The sequence below is a fragment of the Phycomyces blakesleeanus genome (assembly GCF_001638985.1).
Source record: "Phycomyces blakesleeanus NRRL 1555(-) unplaced genomic scaffold PHYBLscaffold_13, whole genome shotgun sequence".
Taxonomy (NCBI): domain Eukaryota; kingdom Fungi; phylum Mucoromycota; class Mucoromycetes; order Mucorales; family Phycomycetaceae; genus Phycomyces; species Phycomyces blakesleeanus.
The window spans coordinates 670267-692627 of NW_017265146.1; the positions used below are offsets into that span (position 1 = coordinate 670267).

Sequence of the window (22361 nt, forward strand, 5' to 3'; positions counted from 1 at the left end):
TATGTGTGTAATTTATCAGTGTTATTGTTATTATCTTGTATAGTAAGGAAATTTATAGAATAGAATAAAATAATATAATATAATAGATTATATATGTATACGTAAGTGTGTATCTATTCAGTACCTTGCTGCCCAGTGTAAAGGTGTAGCTTGTAGTGCTCCATTGACAGCATCGACAGTTGCGCCATGTTCAATGAGGTACCGGACACATGGTTCGTGATTGTTGGCAGCTGCATAATGAAGAGGTGTATATCCATCTGGACTATTTTCTTCAATTCCAATGTGTTTTTTTTCAATGAGATGTCTAATGTTCTGTAGTAGCCCGCGTTCTGCTAATTGACACAATGACAAATCTGTGTATATAAAATAAATTGTTGAGTGCTTTCATTCCTACACTTTTTCTTAATGGTCTTTCTATTTTGTATTTTATTTTATTTTTTTTATAAAAAAAGTCAAGTGCCTTTTGTTTTATTGGGTCACCTCTGGTTTCTTGGTCTATCTTTTGTTCGTCTGTGAGCTCATCGTCACTAATGTTGATTGTTAGAGAAAGTCGTGTGCTGGTTCTTGACGAATGCTCTTCTCCATCGTATAGTAAAAGCGGCTGTTTATCTTCTTGGTAAAAATCTAGCGACATTGTACTTTATTACAAAAGGATAGAAAAATTATATATGTAAAAAAAAAATCGGAGTTTTTAAATAAAATATAAAATTCTGCCCGTTTTTTGCCTTTCAACAAACTGACGAAAAACTTTGGTCAGCCCTGAAAAACAATAATAATAGTACAATCCTGTGTTGCTTAAAACATCGACTTTTTTCTTTTTATTTATATTTATTTTTGTAATGGATTTTTTTTGTATATTTATTGTCTTTATTTAGAAAGGTATTCTGTCCACCAACCCACAAATGGAACACTCTTGGTATCAATGCCAATGGCTTCCAAACGCTTGTTAGACAAGTGAGCATCCTTGGGACGAGATACTAGAAATGGTTATAGTGCATCGATAGTATTAAGACAAAGAAAAACAGAGAAAGAGAGAAAGAGAGGGACTTACCAGCAGCAGAGGCAGGGATCTCATCCTGACGCTTCAAATGATCAATAGGTAAATTCAACAGATTTCCAAATAGCTCTAATAAATCATATAAGATTAAATAATTCATTAATTCATTAATTCATTAAACCAAAGTTCAGTTAAGTTCAGTGGAATCAATTGTAACTTTAAGAGATAAATTAAAAAAAAGAGAGAGAAGGAAACTTACGACAGATAGTGTACTTTGTAAAGCACTCGGTGTTGGTAAAGTGAAATGTCCCTTTTAGATCTTCTCCAAGATCAACTCTCTTGACTATGGTGAGAATAGTATAATGGTGTAGATTAATATATACACATGTTCAATTCCATACACACGCATGTATATATATATATATATATATTATTGGGGGGGGGGGGGGGGGGGGGGGTAAATAAGGTGGGAAAGGTAAAAAAGATGGGGTGGTGGTAGTGGTAGTAGTAGCAGTGGTGGTGGTGGTGGTAGCGATGATGGTGATGATGACAATGACGGTTATGGTTCTTATCAAATGATATTAAGAGAAATCAACAAGTACACTTACCAAGCAAGTCTTTGATCACACGAGCAATGTCTTGAACTGAGAGAAAGAAATGACTCATTTGTCTTTAGTTAGTTGTTGTAATTCTCGTGATATTATTATAATTTCTATTGCTAGATAATGCCCTAATTCAATGTAATCTAATGTAATGTAATATTAATGTACAAAACACTGACTGTACCATTTGTAGGGTAACGTTTTCCAACATTATCCATGTCAACAACCTTTTCTTGGTTCTGTGGATTTAAGCAAGTTATAATGATTTTCTTATTATTTCGGAACATTTATAGTTTATAATATTGATTGTTCTTTGTCTTACCTGTACAGAATCAAGCAAGATGTTGATAGCAGATTCACCGTTGTATTCTACATCACCATAACTTTATGATATATGTATAGTATAGTCATTCCGTAATAGTTTAATACAGGTAATGGATAATGGTAGCCAATATAATAGATAAGTATGAGGATAAGTAAGCTATAAGGATGCGACTAGTATAATATAATACATATGCTCAGCAAGAACATCCCCCACTCCCCCACCATCCCACATTCCCCAAACTCTAAACTCTAAACTACAAGCCCTTTTCCCCCCAAAATTATACCACTGATACCACTAATGCCAATGATGCGACTTATGAAACTTACAGAATAGGAACTCTGAGGATAATTGCGTCAGAATTGACCTCACGAATAGCTTCTTCTCCTCCCAATTTTGTCTCTCCATAAAAATTCAATGGATTAGGTTTGTCTGTGACTTCATAAGGAGGTGAAGTGCCATCAAACACATAATCTGTGCTAATATAAATAAGCGTAATATTGTTGGTCTTGCACAGACTTCCTAGGCGTTTGGGTACTTGAATATTTAACTATAAGAAAAAAGAAACAATTTGTCGCGTAAATAATGAGTAGGATATAGATATATCGCTTATTAGTATTAGTACTCTTAATTAATCTTACATTACGAGTTCCCTCTTGATCCTTTTCGGCAACATCAGGACGGCGTTCAGCAGCACAATGAACAATGGCTAATGAAATTGACAATGTCATTATCAATACCAACCAATCAATATTTCTTTATTTTTATTACTACTATAACATAAATAAATGATGACTCACCATTGGGCTTTTGTTCAGCAATAAAGGCTTCTAATTCACTTTCATTGGCCAAATCAAGCTAAATGGAAATAGCAATTCTGGTTATTCATTGATTTTGTTATAATAGTAATAATAATAACAGTAGCAATCGATATGCTTGGTGTGGATATTATTATTATTATTATTCGGCTGGTTAGCTGATAGATTGGTTTACTTACTTTGACAAGACCATTTTTGGCACGGCTATAAGCAGTTCCAACCACTTTGTACGTGATTTGATTAATACTGATATTAATATTGATATTTACATAAGTTATATTCTTTAATCAACTGACCATCGATATTTGCTGCCTTCAACTGCTTATAGACAGCTCTTCCTAATAAACCAGAAGCTCCTGTAACAATGACCTTCATAATAAACTTATTAATTTGAAACAAATTAAAGAGAGAGAGAGAGAGAAATAGAGACCCGGACATTTTCAAAAATAATGTATATTTTACACACAGTTTTGTTTTCTGTCTCTCTGTTTCTCTTTGCTGTCTTTATTTTTCCCGTCGTTTACCATTTTATACTTTATTGTAGAATATCTTAAGCTTTTATATATATATGTACTTTTACATTTTTATTTTTCATATAAAAAAATAGAAGAAATGTTTGTTCATTTGAAACATTTTTTACCCAATAATTTTCATACGAAATGTATATATTTTGCATTATAAAAATCCAGAAATTAAATATAATTTAGATTTTGTGCTCCTGTAATATATGTAATATATGTAGTGTGGAGAACCCAGCTGGTTTTTTTTTATGTGCAAAATAAAATAAAATAAAATATATAAAAATGTTTCAACCTTTACCATCATGTCTAATTCAGTTGACAGCTCTACTGATGCTTCCTTGAAATTCTGGAATGAATTCAAACTTGAACGTCAAGGTTACTAAACTAAACCAAGAAAACATATATAATAATAATAATAATAATAATAATGCTTTTTTATTTTATCTTTTAAAAAAAAGGAATTGCCGATCAACTCGAACGTTCAAAGACTATTCCCACATCTCAGTTACCTGAACATTTCAACAACATCCTCCAAACAATCAATCGCCTCGAAAAGGAATTGACAAAAGCAACAGAGTACATTCCACCTTATGATGAACGACAATATTCAATGGTAACTTGTTAATTACTATTATATGTATGTGTATGTTTATATGTGTATATAAGTATGTGTGTGTGTATTAACTTATTTATATAACAACAACAACAAATAAATAAATAAATAAAGCAAATCAGATCGTTGGTTCAAGATTTGGAGACTGAACGAACAAACTTGACTCCAAAACCAAAGTTTTCGTTTAAGTCGAGAAAAACAAAGGCAAAGACACCTACAACTACACCTACAACTACAGATACTCCAACAACTGATACAGTTGGTTAGTAATATATGTATATATATATATATATATAGCAAACGATCAAATGACTAATTAGTTGTGTAAAACTTAAATCACACTTTATTATATCTTTATAAAGCTGTCAAACATGAACCTGGTTGGGTGGAGGATGAGACAATGCTTCGATTTTCAGATATATCTAACCAGTGGCTGACCTTGGAAGATTCTCGCCCGCCCGGAAAACAGAGTGTAGATGTCTCATTGTCAAATCTGCATAGATGTGTTGTATCCTTGTTGGATGACACTATACGTGTTTCTGCTCTACATGTCAAGAATGTAACCGAGTGTGTCATCTTGTGTGGTTCAATCGAAGGATCAGTATTGTTGTATGGATTCTCAAGATCAGTCATGGCAATCGATTGCCATCAAGTAAGTAAAATGAAAGCAGAGATAAAGAAAGGCGAATTACATCTCTATCTTTTTCTTCGGTTTTGGTTGATCTCTGATATTTCGTTTTTTGGTTGTTAGTTCCGTATGCATGATGCTGTAAACGTGGATATTTTGTTATGTGTGTCTAGTCGTCCAATTATTGAAGACTGTGATCAAGTTCGTGTTGGTCCTTTAAAAAACAACGAGAAAAAAGAGGTAAGAAAAAGAAGTGATACGAGAGAATATTTTATATTTTATTTGAAGCTTCTTTATTTACTTGTTACTTACTTGTTACTCATTTAATTATTTAGCCTTTTGTAAATTACTTTGATCAAATGGAAGACTTCAATTGGCTCAGAAAACAAGCTTCACCACACTGGAGAGTTTTGACAGAGGATGAAGCTACAAAACTGAACACATCAGTGGTGGATGATTTAGAAAAGCTAACTTCTCTTCCCCAAAAAGAACATCTCGATGCTTTTCTTGAATTTATCCCTAAACCTTAATATTACCATTGACCTCTTCTTTATTTTGCAAAGAAAATAACTAAACCAAATAATTAAACGCAAAAGCATACTTGTATTCGTATTTGTGCTTATATCTATAATTTGAGGTTCTCCACTTTATGTGTTAAGCCATCTGTAGCAAATGCTTTTCTTTTTGAGTTTCACAGCTTATCTCTTTCATTCACTTTATCTTAAAGCGTAGTAAAAAAAAATACAGGCCAAAAATATGGAGGACTCTAATAAACTAATCATACTCGAATCAATAAAGAAATAAAGAAGTATATATTATCTACTCAGGTATTTATTGTCAAAGTAGCTTAGTTATGTGCTAGCAAACAAGTCCAAAATACACTCCAACAAGACAAAACAAATTTCTTTTTCCAGAAGCATGTCGTTCTTTTGACCAAACCTTATAGTAAGCTTTCTTTATTGAAGGATACATTATAAAGAGGTTGATATACAGTTTATTTAATATTAAAAGATAAAGAAATTAAAAGGTATTTTGTGTAGAGTGGATGTAGTAAGGGTAAAATAAGGATATTAAGCATACAATTATTTTACCAAGCCTAGCTATTTACTTTTCTGTATATAATGTTTATAATATAAAAAATTTCTGAAAAATATTAGAAACCCACAACTTTTGTAAAGCGGCAAATAAATGCATATATCTAGTGTTTTGGGACATTTATTTTAGTCGACAAGTGCTTGCACCTCTGTCACATATTAAAATTGGAACGATACAGAGAAGATTAGCATGGCCCCTGCACAAGGATGACACTAAACTTCTGAGATGGAACGCTCTACGGAGCATATTTTTTTTTGTTTTGTCACCACTTGATATTATTTTTATTTATTTTATTTTTTATGTCAAATCTTGAAATTACTTATAAAAGGATACCACATTGAGGAATGTCAATCTTACATCATAATGTACACCTTTATTATCCACTAATGCACAATCCTTCTCCCCTTCCTTGTTAAATGCATATCAATCTCTTCTGGCTCCTCATGCTGTAGATGGCTTTTGTTATGCAGTTCCATTAACACAAATCACCACTTCTTTTTTGCTGACAATGTAGCATTCTTTTTGGCTTGGCTTCAAATGTCCAACCCATGTTCAACTTGAGCTGCACAACACTTCTTATCACTCTGGCTGTCCTTTGAAGAACTTTTAAATATGCAGTCATATATACCCACTTTTCACGTTCTCTATACGATATTATTCCTGCTGATGGTGAAATTCATATACTTGGGTGTTCTCCTTCAGAAAGAAAGATGATTTATTTTTCTTTTTGGGGAGTCATTCATTGTTTCTCATTATCGTTATAGCACTCTTGCAACCATGGATACTCTTAATGCAGCTGGAGCTTGTTGATGGGCATTCAACATAAACAGCTATCCTCAAACACACCAAATCGCAAACAAAAGAAAAATCGTGATTCTCTTTAGCTTGATCAACTTCTCCTCTCTTTTCAGCCATCTCTCAAAATCTACACCACTTATGTGATCACATATTGTTTTAGGGTGCACCTGAAGTACCATCTGGAAAACCCACTTAGACCACATATTTCATGATGTTCTCCTTTAACACCAACAATCCTGTTGTCTTAAGCTTCTCCTTGTTATTATTTCCTTTATTAAAAAAAACCAATCATGATTTATTATTAACTTGATAACGCTCTGTGGTAAATGAGTATACTAGAATATATATATATAAGTGTTTATATAGAGCCTTTTGCACTATTATTCTCAGGGCTTATTTTTTTTTGCCTCAAGGAACTCTGTTACTACGGGACATCAATATCAAAGGCTTCTTTTTTGTTAATCTAATAAACCTTTCAAAGCAGCAATAAAAAAAAAAGTCCTATGTTCCACGAAAGCATTTTTATACCAAAGAAAAAAAGGCGTCATACCCAAACAGACTTTTATTAATATTTTTGTACCTTTTGTACATCAACAAATTGTACTAATATGATGATGATAATTATGATTAAATTATACCCCAATATTTGAATCTTATTGTAAAAAGTTGTCTTACGACCCTTTCTCTCTCTCTTTTTGTAACTGACTCTACTCATTTTTACAATGGCATCACGGCTACCATTCGAGATGCTTTTTCAAATCGCTGATCTTTTAGAGACAAAAGACAAGCTCTCTTGTGCTCTCACTTGTAAGAACTGGAGATATCCATTTCAAAAAAGCATTTGGAGAAACGTTCGGGTCGAAACCCTGTTACAGTTCAAAGCTATTTGCAATATCATCGAGAACCCAAAACGTATTCCTACACCACTCGGCCAATCAGTACTCACTCTACAAATAAGCCCAAATGTCTCCATACCACGTATACACCAAGACGTATTTTTTAAATTCTTACCAAACTTGAAGCACCTTGATCTTGGACGGACCCGTTGCGAGGACATCCACAAAGAGATGGCAAAGTGTAATGGTACATGGAAGTCGCTCGAAAGTTTGACAATCCAGATCACCTATAATGAAATAGCAAAATCGACGGGAAAATTCATTGAACTATTGACAAATTGTCACAAGCTCCAGAAATTAAGAATATTTAAACAGGGCATCTATCAACCAGTTGTGTTTAATGCAAAGGACTTTGACAATCTCCACCAGAAATTGCAGCAGTTGACGTCCTTCGATGCTTGTATATCTCTCAGTAATGACTCGGAAACAGAACAGCATATAAGATTAGGCACTGTACCCGTACTTGCTTTGACTACCCTTGAGCTAAGGATGTGTGAGTGGAATGTTTTGTGGGCGTACCATTTTGCCCACAAGTACCCAAACTTGCGCTTCATCAGATGGAATACTATAAATGCGCAGTACTATAGAATATCTCCAAATCGCACGCAACGAAGCCCACATATTTTGGATTTCAATACAGGTGTACTCCAACATTTGGAAACGTTCGAGTTCACCACTAGTGACGTCTTAGAAACGGAACATCATGCTTTCTGGGGATTTCTTTGCTCATTAAGAATTCCTATCAAAAACTTAAAGTACGAGACGAAATCCGACAAGGTCAATAGACTATTCTTTAAAACGATCATTAAGCAGTTTATGGAGTTTTTTTATGAGACACTCGAGACTCTTTCAGTCAAAGGAGATATATTCTACAGGAGTATGCTTAATTCAAGACTGGAAATACCCTCTTACTGCCCATTGTTGGTGGATTTTGAAATTAACTCATGTAATGTGGCTATTGAGTTGAGAAGCCTTCTTGACAATTGTGTTGCCCTGAAACGACTGAGGTTTTCCAATGGAGCATTTGTACTTTATTCAGAGCCCATGATAATCCGACATACAGACCTGAAAAACCATCAGCATGGATTACAGACTTTGGAATTAAACCAGGTTTCTGCAAGCTTCGATATGGTTAACTATATTTCTTCCAGGTGCAAGAGCCTCAAATATATGAGCTTGGAAAGTACATGTATATCTGGATTTATTTCTGGAAAAGACATGTCCATGTTTCTCGACATGTCTCACATCTCCTTCAAGATACTACACCTAGCAAATGTCAGATTTACAGCATTCAATGTGGACAAGAACGAAAATACCAATGTCAACTTATTGGTCTTGTCTCAATTGGACAACTCTCTCTCATCATATAAGAAAAATGAAAATACGGATTCAAAATATACTCTAGTAGAACGTCGCTTTCAGCATTTAGCTTGGTTTCACATCTTTACTGATCATGACGACGACATGAGCTATAAAAAGGGTCTCAATAAAATTCCAGAGCAAGAAGCTAATACCATTTCAGAATACTTTCGATATACTGACCCCAAGAGACGTACCGAAAAGTTTAAAGCTGATATATTATCGAATAAATATGATGTCATAGAAGAATTTAAAAGTGATCTTTGTAAAGGTTATATCGAATTGAGATGCAAACACATAGAGAAGTATACTACTTAGGAGCCTGAACAGGATTCTTATCGATTCGGAAAAGAATTTTATAATAAACTCTATAAAAATAAAGGTAAATAAATAAATAAAAAGAATTAAATTAAGCTTTCTTTGTTACTTAATTGTATAGAAACAGTTTTTTTGTGTATTTGAATTCGGATTTGAGAAAAGTCCCAGTTGGTTAATGCAGCATATTTGTAGAGAGGTACTTGTTATTTGCTTTGCCCACATATTGAATTTAAATATATGTGGCTATCTATCAAATATTAAACTACATGATAAACATGAATATATAATATGGGTTTCTACATAGGATATTTGTATCTAAAATTTGGTTCGATTTGACTGAAGAAAAGAAAGAAAGAATATTAATATGATATTTGATCAATATAGTGACCCGCCGAACTCAAATATCTTCTTTTCGAATTTGATCGAATAGCTCAAGATAGTTTCAAATCAAATACAAAATCATTATAACAGGGCGTTTTTTTATCAGTTTTCGAGGATTAGAATTTAACTTTTTTTTTTTACTATTTATGAGTACCACTGTGAAACGTATGTTTATTTTAGGAGATCTTACTTGTTAACATAAAAGAAGAACTGCAAAGTTGTCTCATATACTTTTGTTTTTAATTTCATTTCGTCTTCTAAAATATTCATGGATAGACAAAAGGTTGTGAATCTATAAATCGCATTCTCCAATTTTTTATATCAATGGGAGCCAATCATTTCTTTTATATTAAAGTTGAGCATTGTAACTGTCTACTGTTTGAGAGCTTGTGAGATACCATAACAGCAATATTTCGTTGCTAGGTTGTTGTTAGTTTGCTATCTTTTTATAAATATAATTCTAAGTATCATATTAGGATAGTCTTACAAACACAAAGAGCGGACATCATTGACCAGATTCAGCGCAGATTCGACTCTCTTTTCCACAACCAAACTGCACCTCCTCCCATCCACAGACCACATGCTGTGCGAAACCAGCACATCAGCAACTTGGGCGCAGTGCAAGGATTCTCGTATAGGCGTAATACTAATCTTGAACACCTCCTAGCCGAAAGGTTACTCTCTCAGCTTCTTCTAGAAACCGAATATGTTGACGGGAACGTTAACAAGTCTGAAGTATATACCTCAACACTGTACACGCAGTTTACAGAAGTGGGAACCGAGATTAACGCACAGTAAGATGTTGAGAGCATAATTCAGGATTTACTTTCGGGACATAGGTGGCGAGAAGCAGGTGAAGGGTCCAATAACTATTTCTATCTCTGCCTGAAGGAGCTCAGACAGGAACAGTACATACACCCACTTTGGGATGGCAACAGACTGATTCATTCTCCAGGAAACATGAAAATGCGCTCAAGAAGTATATTTGGACTCGTACTCAGCAGAGCTCATTGATGACACAGCAGTTACATCTTTATTTGACAATATATCTCCCAAAATACGTATATCTGAGGGAGTGTGAGCTTTCCTGGTTGTCCCATAGACAATGACGGATAACATGGAAGCTATCAAACGAAATCCTCATAGCAGCCCTGGAGTTGGCAGAATTTCATATGAGCTTCTGATCCTTTTGCTTTAACATGATTTCGTAAAAACCTTGATTATGAAAGTATATAATGGTACCCTTCAGTACAAGAAATTTCTTCCCTCGTGGAAACAAGCGATTGTAGTCATGTTGCCTAAAAAGAATACCTTACGTCCCTTGAGAACTGGCTGCTGATATTGCTTACCTGTATTGGTGCAAAACTGTTCACTTGTCTACTCACCTCGCGTATATCCGATTCTATGGCCTCTTCAATTAACCCATATCAGACTAGATTCTTGGGGGTGTCAGTTTATTGCCGACAATGGGTTGTTCAAAGGACTCATTATGGACAGTGCTAAAAAAAAAGAATCTTTCCAGAACTGGCTTACGACTTGATCAAGAAAAACCATACAATATATTACACCCTAGATACATTAGCAAGTAACCAGAGAATTTTTTCTCTTCTTCTATGTTTGCTTCTACCCTCTCGTAACTATTTTTTGAATCGACGCTCTGCATTAATGTAAACGGGTTCTTATCGTCGTCCGTAGCATAGAACCGAGTTCTACGACAAGGCGCTCTACTTTCTCGATTGCTTTTTAACCCAGCTCTCGATCCATTACTCCGTACAATTCTGGCCAATATTGCTATTCCCAGGTTTGCCCTTTCCTATAGCTTTGTACGTCTTCTCTAAGACATGACCGATTCCAACCCGATCAAGCCTTTAGTTTATGAAGATGAAATTATAGTATTCCTTAACACGTCCACCGAACTCAACACCCTGATGGACCAACTCTAGGTGTATGAGTGTGCTCACAAAGTAAGGATAAATTGTGATAAAGCCATCTCAGTCTCTCTTCCTGGGTCAGAGCAATCACACTGAGCTACTCGCTTTAAAGATCAAGGTATCACCTCTTGGAACGACAAAAAAAATACAATCCGTCATATACCTGGAGTTCTCCCTCACTAACCCCAAGAAACAGCTGTCCATGGCCTTTGTCGACATTCTCATTAAGATTCGCACCCATGTACAGCTCCTTTCACAGCGCAATTTTTCAGTACTAGGACGAGGATTGATTGTAAATCCATTACTTCTGCGTTGTGTCTGGCATTTTATTCGTGTTATAGCACCAACAGCGGTTTGTCTAGCTAAATGCTTTAACTGAATTTTCTTTCAATAACATTTAAATGATTTCTAAGATCATCCACAGCGATCTGTGTAAACTCACCGAATATGTAAATTTAGATATAAGATTTAGATTTTTCATCCACAGCGGTTTGTTTAAATAAATGTTTTGACCATTTTTTTAGGCAATCATTTAACGGATATCTAAATCCGGCTCTTCACTAAGACATTTGAGCAATAAAAAGATGTGACTTCAGGTTTAAATAGACCACTGTGGATGCTCTTAGGGTAAGAGTGAGGGTAATGCTATAAGGAGATACATAGTGAGAGTCATGCTTTAGCTCAGAGCAGAGGCGAGGACCACAAAGGGGAGGAAAGGGATAGAGTTAATGCGGAAAGACCAGTAGGGGTCCCAAATGACAAGGACGGTCAAGCCAAAGACAGGGGCAGAAAGAACATCAAGGTTAAGCGTGGGAGGGAAGACGAATGACTGGGAGGCAGCTGAGAGTACAGATGGCAGAGGGACGGCGCAAAAGAATTCCAACCAAAAGTCTAGTCATACCACGGATTTTAACTGACAATCAAGAAGAAGATGCTCTTGCGTCTCAATGGACCTCTTACAAATCGTGCAGAGAGGAAAGGATATAATGGAAGGCATGATGCGGTAGAGAAGAGCACGGCACAAAATATTGTGGTGAAAACCGAGAAATCAAGCATTACATGCCCTGTGAGGAAAGGCAAAAGACCAGAAAGAGCAAAGTTGTTGTTAGAGGAGAGATGACTGGATGGGACGAGCAGTAATTAGTTGATATGAGCAGACAGAGCGGTAGTAACGAGCTATTATACGGGGTCAAGTCTGATCCGGAAGTTGTGCTGACAGAGGCGGGTGAAGGCTGATGGAAGATCCTTCTTGAATGGAAAAATCTGGCTGTTGGAACTCAAGTATAAAGGAGGAAATGGATGTACGAAAAAGAATGGGATGAAGAACTATTGTGCAATCGCGAAGTCTTTTGAGGATGCCGTTGAGTGTGACGGAACGGGGTAGAAGACGAGAGGGAGCAGCTGGGGTGAGTATATCCTACTCGGGTTCGATTGTGTATAGGTGGTAAACTCGCAAATCCAGTCAAGCTGATCAATAATGAGGATGTGAGGGTAGACTGGAGATCACAGAGGACAAAGGAAGGGCGAGACAGCTGGGAAGTTTGAGCACCACTTGTTCAAAGTTCCGGGGAGGATATCCGTAGCCTTCAGGACGAGATGTAACGGGGAGTTGAGAGTGCGATGGTTGTGAGGGCGACAGTCAGGAAAGAGCAGTGAAAGAAGAGGGTTAATGGTAGAAGCTTTAGAGCGAAGGAGAGTAGAGAAACATTGGGGAACGAGACCCCGAGGCAGAAGAGGATTGCGGACGAGTGGCTTTAGCCAAAAAAGTTGCAGAGCACATTTATGTATACCAGGATACAAGATATTAAGGCTACCCTGAAGTCGGGGCAAGCATAGTGTCAAGGGTGGCTCTCTTTAATAAATAACACTCATAGAACTTATTGTTTCTTTTCAGATTATTCCTATATCTCAATTTGACACTCATTTTTATATAAACGTTTTCTTGTTTCCTACACTAGCTTGGTCACATATTCTTCTCTTTTACATCTCATTTATTAATAATAATAAAATAACTATTTGTATAATGTACTTGATAGGCTTAAGCCCTTTACAATAAATATAAGCTGCTATATTCTAATTACTCAAAAAATAATAATAAGAAATTTGATAAGTGGTTATTGGAACAAAGAGTTTATTCTCAAAAGAATTACTTTTATTAACAACAGATTCTAAAAAATGAAAATGAAAATGAAAATTAGACTTTTGTGCATTTAAAAAAGCTTGTATAAAGATAAAACTTGCTTTATGTGAGGGCATTTGCCCATTTGGTGTATTGTGCCATAAAAAGGTCAACTGTATTACACGGGATCTTGACGCGCAATACAGACAAGAGCTGCTAGTATACTACGGGACCTTGACGTAGACATACTAGCCTAGACTGCCATTAGAGGAAGTGACGCCCCTGTCCTATGACACAATACTCGCCATACCTTCCGCCCCAGTAATGACGGCTGTACATTACGGGACCTAAGCGCATCATACAAAGAAAATCAGATTCAAAGAAATAAAACAATTAGCATTAGACGGTACATTTAAAAAGAGTCTGTACAAAAATAAAACTTACTTCAGATGATGGACTTGGAAGTTTAATGTATTGTGCCATAGAAAGGTCAACTGTACTTCACGGAATCTTGACGTGAAATACACACAAGAGCTGCCAATATATCACGGAATCTTGACGTGGGTCCATTAGCCTAGATTGCCTCTTAGAAGTCTTAATGCCTCTTAGCTATGACACAACGCGTTTCTTTTATATACAATTAGAACATGAACGTTAAATTTGATTAGTTAAACGAATTACAGACTTTCTTTTTTATACATACCATCGTGCAATGTAAATGTGTATTTGAGGTTATTGCAGGGCTATTACAATCAACACCTCACAATTATATCAGCAAAACATCTGTTGGCTGACGCAAGCAGGAATGATGCAAGCAGGAATGATGTAAGCAATCACGTGCTGTTTAAACTCTAAGGTGATGGCTGGTCTAAAGATATCGAAACGATTGAAACAAAAAATTAAATGAAATCAGCCAATAAAATTAATTTTTGTCTGACATTACCTATTGATCAAGGTACGCTTTGTAACGGTTGACCATGTATTTAAAGCTGAAATTTCTAGTGTTCCTATGAAGAAAAACTCTGAAGGTGAGTCAGTTAATATCCAATTTCTATAGATTGAAGATTTTAACGATATATGTATATAAACTATGAATTATATTAACATAGAAAGCCGGATGTCCTGCATCTAATGTATATATATGCCGAAATACAAAATATTTAAAGCAGGCAAAATGATCTTGAAAAAATATATTAGTAACGAATATTCCACAAGTCTGGTACTTTTCTAATAAGTTACAGGTTTGCATATGAACACACTGTGATGTTCGAAGATCCAGGAAACATACTTTTTTTGAATTTTTGGAATCGGCTGCAAATCTGATTTACAAGTGAATGAAATAGCAGACTTTTTTTTATTGTTATTCTACTGGCAAATCCTATATTTTCATAATATGTGGTACAATAGAATCCATCCTTTCGAGCCCTGATTCGGTTGGTCTGATCCCACCATGTAGATCCCATTCACTCAAGAGTTCATTTGGAACATACTTATTCATCGCTTGATCCATTACACCAGCTTCGTCAATTAAAAACCCAGCCTCAATATAAGTCTGAAGCATCTCCTTGTCGAGGACCTGGATTATCAATTATCAAATCAAAGAAATATTATAGATAAATAGCCGATTTTTAGAGTTAATTAACGCAAATTAGTTAACAGAATAAAGAATATTACTTACATTATCGAGATATAATCCTGTCATTGCTTGAAACCTCGCTCTTGGAACTCCCATTCGTGTGCGCATCCCAAATACTATAAGCTCCTATTATTTAATAAAGGTTATCAGTATTATACAAAAACACATAAGCACACACACATATATATATATGGCAGTAACAAGAAGATATAGAATATGTTACCTCTATTGTCTCTCGGGCTGATATTGGTACCATCTTACGAATTCTAAATCCACAATAATAAAGCAAAAACAATTAAGACCGCTGAGCATGTTTTCAAAGTTATACTTCTTATATATATATATATATATTATAATAGATATTATCAATAATAATAAATGAAGAAGAAGAAAAAACTCACCCCTCTCCTTCAGATTCACATAATGCCATATATTTATTCGGGTGGAATTCCTTAAAGTATATATAATGTTAACTCATTGTAATATGATTTAATTACTAGAAAACTTACTCCAAATGTTCGTACTCTCACACCATCTTCAGTGCGTGTCAATCTTCCGTGAGCACCTGGACCAACACCTTTCAATAAAAGTTATTTCGTTACAACACCGTTTGAAAAATAATAATAAGAATAGTTCAATACTTACCAAGATAATCCATGCCTTGCCAATATGAGAAATTGTGTCTACTGATGGCAGATTCATTTTGGCAATAGTTGGATACTTCATAATGCGAGAATCCATATTCACTAGTTCTCTATTTATGTGTTTTATTTATTTCAATAATAGTAATAATAATAATAAATGGCACACGAATATTTGAAGATATATTTTTCAGATTATAATTTACCTTTAATGTTTGTTCATACATATCTGCTGCCTCATCTGGGCTAGGTAATGGAGGTAGTTCACCTCTTACAGATGCTTTGTGCAATCTGATATATACACATATATATAAATTGTATATTATCAATTGGAGTTGGTTTAGTTAATGCTTTGAAATAATAAATTCATGCTTAGGTATAACTTTACGGAGTACTGCGTTCCATGGTCAACTGATAAATAGACATATGATCGCCAGCCAGTTCCAGGCCTTGCTAAGATATAGAAAGCAAAAAAAAGAACGCATACATATACACAGCCAATATTTTTGAGCCAGAGAAAAACACATCTTATTTCCCATATATATAATATCCTTACTTTTAGTTCATCATCCCATGCCTCTAGTGTCTGTCCTGGTCTAGCAAAAATCAAATCAAAAGTAAGGCGTTCTTTGTGAAACACCTGCTTGGCTTTGGTGATTGCTCGTATAGCATCAGTTCCAGAATGATCTCGTCCTGTAAAGTATAAGATACAATCAGAGAAAAGTAATAACAGTAACAAAAATGAACAGGAACAACAACAGATAAAGTGATGTGGAGGAGTAATATAATCATTTTTGTTTTTTTTTGTTTTTACCCATGACCTTGAGATCCTTGTCATTAAAAGATTGGATTCCAAGAGAGAGTCTATTTACACCCGCCTTTGCAAAATCTTGGAGTTTTGCAGATTCAATTGACTACATACACAATATACCCAAACATAGACAAACAGGTTATGTACATTATATATAAAGCTACACTTGCTTTGAATTGAAATATTAAAATGTCGAGGAAGCAAAAAAGAAAAAGAAAAAGAATAAATGAATAAAAACAGATATTTACTGTTGGATTAGCCTACAAAAAAAAGGGAAGATTTCATACAAAAATGGAAATAATATTTATTATGATGATGATGATATTAATATTATTATTATTATTATTATTATTATTATTATTGATGTGGACTTGCCTCCATCGTAACTTCAACATCTTTTGATAGGCCTATATGGTGATCAATTCTATTTAAAATACTGGCCACAGTTGAAGGCTAAATCCAGAAAAAATTAAAAAATTAAAAAATTAAAATTAAAATTAAAATTAAAATTAAAATTAAAATTAAAATTAAAATTAAAATTAAAATTAAAATTAAAATTAAAATTAAAAATTAAAAATTAAAAATTAAAAATTAAAACCAGAAAGAGTTTTTTTTTTAAAAAGAAAAAAGATTTCTTTGACATCTACGTGTTACAAACCAAAGCGAGACCTGTATAATGAGCATTTAAAGTAATCAATATATGTACATACACATATATCTATGTTATATGTACATGTGTGTTTGTATGATTTTTTTTTCTCCTTCTTATTAATTTAATTTTTTTTTATTACTTGGTGTTCCACCGCCAAAATAGACAGAATTCAATCTCTTGTTTTTCAATCCAAATCGAGGGTCTGTCAAGTAAAAATCAAGTTCGCGTGTCATGGCCTTGACAAGACGTTCATGAGGAGGATCTCGAGGATTTATGTACTTGTTAAAGTTACAGTAAGTGCATTTACTGTTTTGTCGTTTTGTTGTTGTTAAACGATCGTCAGTGGAATATAATAATATATATATATATAGATCGACGTAATAAAGATTCCTGTGAAAAGGTTGAATCAAAGAAAAAAAAAGAAGGTAAGAATTCTACCTTTCACAGTATGGCCAGTGAATGTATATTGAGAATGGTGTTTTGGCAGGCAGTTTTGTATTTAATGTCGAGAATGCTGTGTGAATGTGTAATGTTGCCAAAGAGAAAGAATGGAACAAATAAGTAAATAAAAAATAGACTAAGCTTTTTTTTTTGAATCTTGCCGATGAGCTCTTACATTGAGTTTTTATTCCAAAAGAATGAAGATTGTGCTTAATCAAGGTACGCATAGTAATAATAATTTGATATTATTAAAAGCGAGTATACTGCTATGTTTCTTTACAAGGTAGAAAATAAAGAAATAAGAAAAAGGGCAATGCTTTTATTTTTTGTGTGTGTGTGGGTGAGTGGGTGGGTCTTATAATTCTTCCATTTTTAGAACCATTAATGAAAATCAAAGTCCGTACCTAATGTTGGTTAGGGACCAATTTTTGGCTGTGGATCCGTTGTCTCTGGATAGATACCTTCAACCAACTTCTTCCTCAAGATATTATTTTTAAATTCTTTTATTTATTTAATAATTAGCAATACATCGTGTCAGCAAATACTTTAAGGTACAAGCTATGAAATATGATATAATTGATAAGATAAAATAAAGTAAAGTAAAATAAGCACAAATACTCTTTAATAAAATATAAAGTAGAAGTAAAGAGATTTCAAGGTGCACAAAAGAAATGAATTTCTTTTTTTTTTGCAATGGTTTGTCGTTTGTTGTTTAGAAAGGCTTGGGTTTAGGTTTGGGTCTTGCCGTAGACATTGGGTTTGGTGCTCTTCTTCCTCCATTTCCATTAACTCCTCCACCACCACCACCACCTCCTCCTCCTCCTCCTCCACCGTCACTAACTCTTCTCCCACCTCCGCCATTCGGATTGTTACGTCCATTCTGTCGCCAATGTCCCTGCTGTCGGCCATATTCCTCATGCGGTAAACCAGCCTGTTGTCTCTGCTGGCGTGCTGTGGCTGCTGCTGCTTCCACATCTGGCTGCTGCACCTGGGCATCTTCGAGTGAGCTAGGTGCAACATAAAGACGTTTGTCGATGATCGGTGGGATTGGTTGGATTTCGGTGCCTAGCTCCCGTTCGATTTTGTAGAGATTGAATCTATCTTCATATGTAATCAGGTTGATTGCGAGACCAAGGTGTCCAAACCGACCAGAGCGTCCAATACGATGAAGATATGTCTCGGCGTTTTTTGGAAAGTCAAAGTTGATCACCACATTTACAGCCTGGATATCAATACCACGCGTCAACAGATCTATGCACACGTTCAATACATACATATACATATACCTATACATATATATATATTCCCTTTTTTTTTCCACCTTCCATATCCCTCTCTCTCTATCTTTGTGACTCTAATGATTATTACCTGAACAGACCAAATTGCGACATACGCCATTTCTAAAGTCGTGGAATACTCTGTTGCGGTGACTCTGAAGCATTTTTGCATGAGAATAGAAACATGAATAGCCTAGTTCTGTGATTTTTTTAGCGAGCAACTCGACACGGTTTGTTGAATTGCAAAAGATGATTGATTGGTTGATTTGGAGTTTTGAGAATAGGGTATTGAGACAATGGACTTTTTGTTTTTCTTCGACGTAGGCGTAGTATTGTGTGACGCCTCTGAGGGTGAGTTCGTCCATGAGGTTGATTTCGTAGGGCTTGATAAGGAATTTTTCTTTGAAATGTTTGACGACTAGCGGGAATGTGGCACTAAAGAGCATGATCTGGCGGTCCTTTGGGAAAAAGCTGATGAGCTGTTCGATGATTGGTGTGAATTCTGGCGAGAGAAGTTTGTCGGCCTCGTCCATGACAAATGTGGTGGCCTCACTAAAGTCTGCCACGCCCTTTGAGGCAAGATCGAGGAGACGGCCTGGCGTACCCACAATCACATGTACTGGTTCGCTGAGACGCATGATGTCGTCCTTTAAGGTGGTTCCTCCAGTGGTCACCATCACCTGGACATCCAAATGCTTACCGAGATTTTTGCATACTTGGGATGTTTGTAGAGCCAATTCGCGGGTGGGGACCAGTAGTAAGGCTTGGACTTTTGGTTTCTTGACATTGATCTTCTCGAGAGTAGGGATCACAAATGCGGCAGTTTTTCCTGTGCCGTTCTTGGCCCTTGCAAGTACGTCTCTGCCGGTTAGGGCAATTGGAATTGCTTCTTCCTGAATAGGTGACGGCCGTTCGAATCCAGCTTCAAAGATTCCCATTAACAATTCACGCTTCAGAAAATAATCTTCGAATTCATTGCCTTTGGTTGCAGTAACATCCTGTACACAATATTATTATCATTATTCTAGACCTCTCTATCTCTCTCTCTTTTTTTTTCTTTTGCTTTAGAGAGTCTATACCCCTCTTTCTTTCTGTCCCCCTTTATTTATTTTTTCTCTCTCTCTCTCTTTCTTTTGCACACACACGCACTCTCTAATACTCTCCCTCTCCTTCTTTCAATACAATCAATATATTCTATAATACTCTTTCTTTTTCTTGCTTTGTTAAACCAGACACACACACTCATATATATTATTTTTGCTAACCTCTGTTTGTGGCCGGGTGTCTTTTGCTGGGAGAGTAATTGATTTTTTCCAGTCGTCCGTTTCATGGCTAAATCATAATTATTGTCATTGGAATTGGAATTGGAATTTATTTATTTTTTATTGTTTCATTCTTTAATCAGATTTCCAGGACAAGGAAGTATTGGACTGGAAAGATAGAAAGGAGTAATCCTTTGTAAGATGTGTTACCTCAATGGTTGGCTTGTGGATGGATGGGACATTTTGAATAAAGTGTAATGTGTGAAATGGTTGTAATATAAATATAAAATATATTTATATATGTATATGTATGTGTAGGTGTAGGTGTATGTGTATGTGTATGTATAGAGAGAGTAGAGTAGAGCAGAATAGAATAGAATAGAATAGAATAGAAAGGAACTATATGGTAATATTAAGAACAATAGTAATAATGAGGATGAAGTGTAAGTCAAAAAAGCGCATTTAGATCGTAATGAACTTGCCTTTATGATTTATAAGGGTAAGTAAATAGTATAAATAGTGATAGTAATATTAATGGCAATAGTAATATGATAGTTGACTGTGTGTGTATGTGTGTGGGATTTTTTTTTATGGTGTGGTACGTGAGTAAAGCGGGGGGGATGAGGGGTAGGTTGGTTATTTATTTGTGATAGAGTGTGCGTGTTTTGTGTTTTATGTTTCTTACACTTCTTTATCTATATATCTATATATTTCTTTATTTATCTATATATCTTTCTCGCTGGCTAACTAGCTATTTTGCCTTCTTGTTTTTATTATTCTTTGTAACAAGAGGTTGGTTTGTATCTGAACGAGAACCTTTGTGAAGGGGTTATTTTTTTTTGGGTTATTTTTTGGTTTTGGTTTGTGTATTCCCTTCAAGGAGAAAGATAGAAAGAGAAACGAAGAAAGAAATGAAGAGAAAGGGAGTAAGAAAGTAAGAAATGATAGTAAGATATATATATATATATAATAAAATAAAATAAAGACCAGAGGCAAAGAAGAAAGAAATCAAATAGTATATAATGTATATGGTGTATATAGATTAAAATACAATACAATATAAAATAAAATAAAATAAAATAAAATAAAAAATATATCACTTAATGAATGAATGAATGAATGAAAAGTAAAATAGCGAATAAATTTATAAAGAAGAGGTGACAATATTTTGACCTCTTCTTTATTGTATTGTATTGCATTGCATTTGTTATCTACCAAGTCTATTCTTCCATATTACTATTACTATATATAACAACCAATATCTTGGGCTGGCATGAGTCCATATGTGTATGAAAACTATAAGAGTAAAATAATATTAAGCAAATAGATAGATAGATATCAATAGTCATACATGTATGTACATAATGTATATAGACAGAGACAGGAGTGGGGAGGCTATTTACACCTAAATGACGTGGTTAGGTTTACTATCTATTTTTAACTGTGCCTGTGCCTGTGCCTGTGTGTGCATTTGTATTTCAAAGGTAAAGATCTAGCCCTTCTTTTTCATCAAGACAAGAGATCAAGTATCATATTTTACTATTCATAAACCTACTCTTTTTTTTTTGTAGCTAAAAATTCTTGTAGCTTAAAAAAGAATACAACCCAATAAAATAGAATATTCAAAGCATTTAAACTTATTCCATTATCCACTCTTTTACTCTCTTTATTCTCTTTATTCAACTGCGATTATGTCATCAGAATGACGTAAGGAGCCTTATTATATTTCATTATATAAATCCAAAGGGAAACAGAAAGACAAAAGAGAAAGAGAGTAAGTAGACAGAAAGGGGTTACAATAAAAGCAGTAAGCTTGTTCAATTCAATTCAAGCAAAAACTTGATCCTTTTTGTTTTACAGGACAGACTTGGTGTAACATGCACGTGACTTGGATCATTTTTAACTAGTGTGAATCCCGCATTGTGCCCGTTATTTTTATACACACTAACTATCTTACATCTCAAACCCCACACACATACACACGCACACACACACACACACACACACACAGTTTCTCTCTCTCTCTCTCTCTTATAGATACCTACTATATATACATACATACTATTCCCTCTCTTTCTCTTATTATTATTTTTTATAAAACAAACAAACAAATACATAAAAAAAAAGCAATATACACACAATAAGCAAACACAGGCTTGTTAATGCTGAAATATGACATTTGAAAATAACGCAATCCTTGGCATTAGACAGGTGCGTTGCAGAACAAAATGAATGAATGACTG

The 22361-nt window shown here is 34.8% G+C and overlaps 5 protein-coding genes across 5 annotated transcripts; 2 read left to right on the plus strand and 3 right to left on the minus strand.

The window, feature by feature from the left end:
• Positions 1–836: 836 nt before the first annotated feature.
• On the minus strand, positions 837–3114 carry PHYBLDRAFT_177713 (hypothetical protein; the record flags this gene model as incomplete). Its single annotated transcript, XM_018437921.1, has 11 exons — positions 837–977; positions 1052–1126; positions 1257–1340; positions 1606–1641; positions 1784–1838; positions 1922–1982; positions 2251–2471; positions 2563–2630; positions 2722–2779; positions 2919–2962; positions 3036–3114. The coding sequence occupies 11 exons, from the start codon at positions 3112–3114 to the stop codon at positions 868–870; spliced, it is 891 nt and encodes a 296-aa protein (XP_018290494.1). The 3' UTR covers positions 837–867.
• Positions 3115–3562: 448 nt separating this feature from the next.
• On the plus strand, positions 3563–5100 carry PHYBLDRAFT_181834 (hypothetical protein; the record flags this gene model as incomplete). Its single annotated transcript, XM_018438526.1, has 6 exons — positions 3563–3635; positions 3719–3873; positions 3988–4135; positions 4236–4525; positions 4625–4741; positions 4837–5100. The coding sequence occupies 6 exons, from the start codon at positions 3563–3565 to the stop codon at positions 5029–5031; spliced, it is 978 nt and encodes a 325-aa protein (XP_018290495.1). The 3' UTR covers positions 5032–5100.
• Positions 5101–7116: 2016 nt separating this feature from the next.
• PHYBLDRAFT_146648 (hypothetical protein) lies at positions 7117–11658 on the plus strand (the record flags this gene model as incomplete). The annotated part of the gene is made up of 6 exons (XM_018431699.1): positions 7117–8954; positions 9825–10142; positions 10188–10341; positions 10451–10504; positions 11049–11171; positions 11335–11658. 6 exons carry the CDS (start codon positions 7117–7119, stop codon positions 11656–11658), a joined length of 2811 nt encoding a protein of 936 aa, XP_018290496.1.
• A 1733-nt stretch (positions 11659–13391) lies between these two features.
• On the minus strand, positions 13392–17806 carry PHYBLDRAFT_181835 (hypothetical protein; the record flags this gene model as incomplete). Its single annotated transcript, XM_018438527.1, has 20 exons — positions 13392–13447; positions 13521–13745; positions 13843–14025; positions 14102–14266; positions 14342–14449; positions 14638–14717; positions 14801–14974; positions 15077–15160; positions 15258–15300; positions 15436–15485; positions 15544–15611; positions 15680–15788; positions 15882–15966; positions 16064–16128; positions 16232–16368; positions 16490–16589; positions 17145–17155; positions 17278–17444; positions 17577–17652; positions 17755–17806. 17 exons carry the CDS (start codon positions 17804–17806, stop codon positions 14170–14172), a joined length of 1506 nt encoding a protein of 501 aa, XP_018290497.1. The 3' UTR covers positions 13392–13447; positions 13521–13745; positions 13843–14025; positions 14102–14169.
• Positions 17807–18066: 260 nt separating this feature from the next.
• On the minus strand, positions 18067–20998 carry PHYBLDRAFT_134291 (hypothetical protein). Its single transcript, XM_018429638.1, has 5 exons — positions 20601–20998; positions 20329–20517; positions 20122–20188; positions 18948–19854; positions 18067–18830 (listed from the first exon to the last, which is right to left on the minus strand). The coding sequence occupies exons 2-5, from the start codon at positions 20358–20360 to the stop codon at positions 18292–18294; spliced, it is 1545 nt and encodes a 514-aa protein (XP_018290498.1). The 5' UTR covers positions 20361–20517; positions 20601–20998; the 3' UTR covers positions 18067–18291.
• Between the last annotated feature and the right edge of the window lie 1363 nt (positions 20999–22361).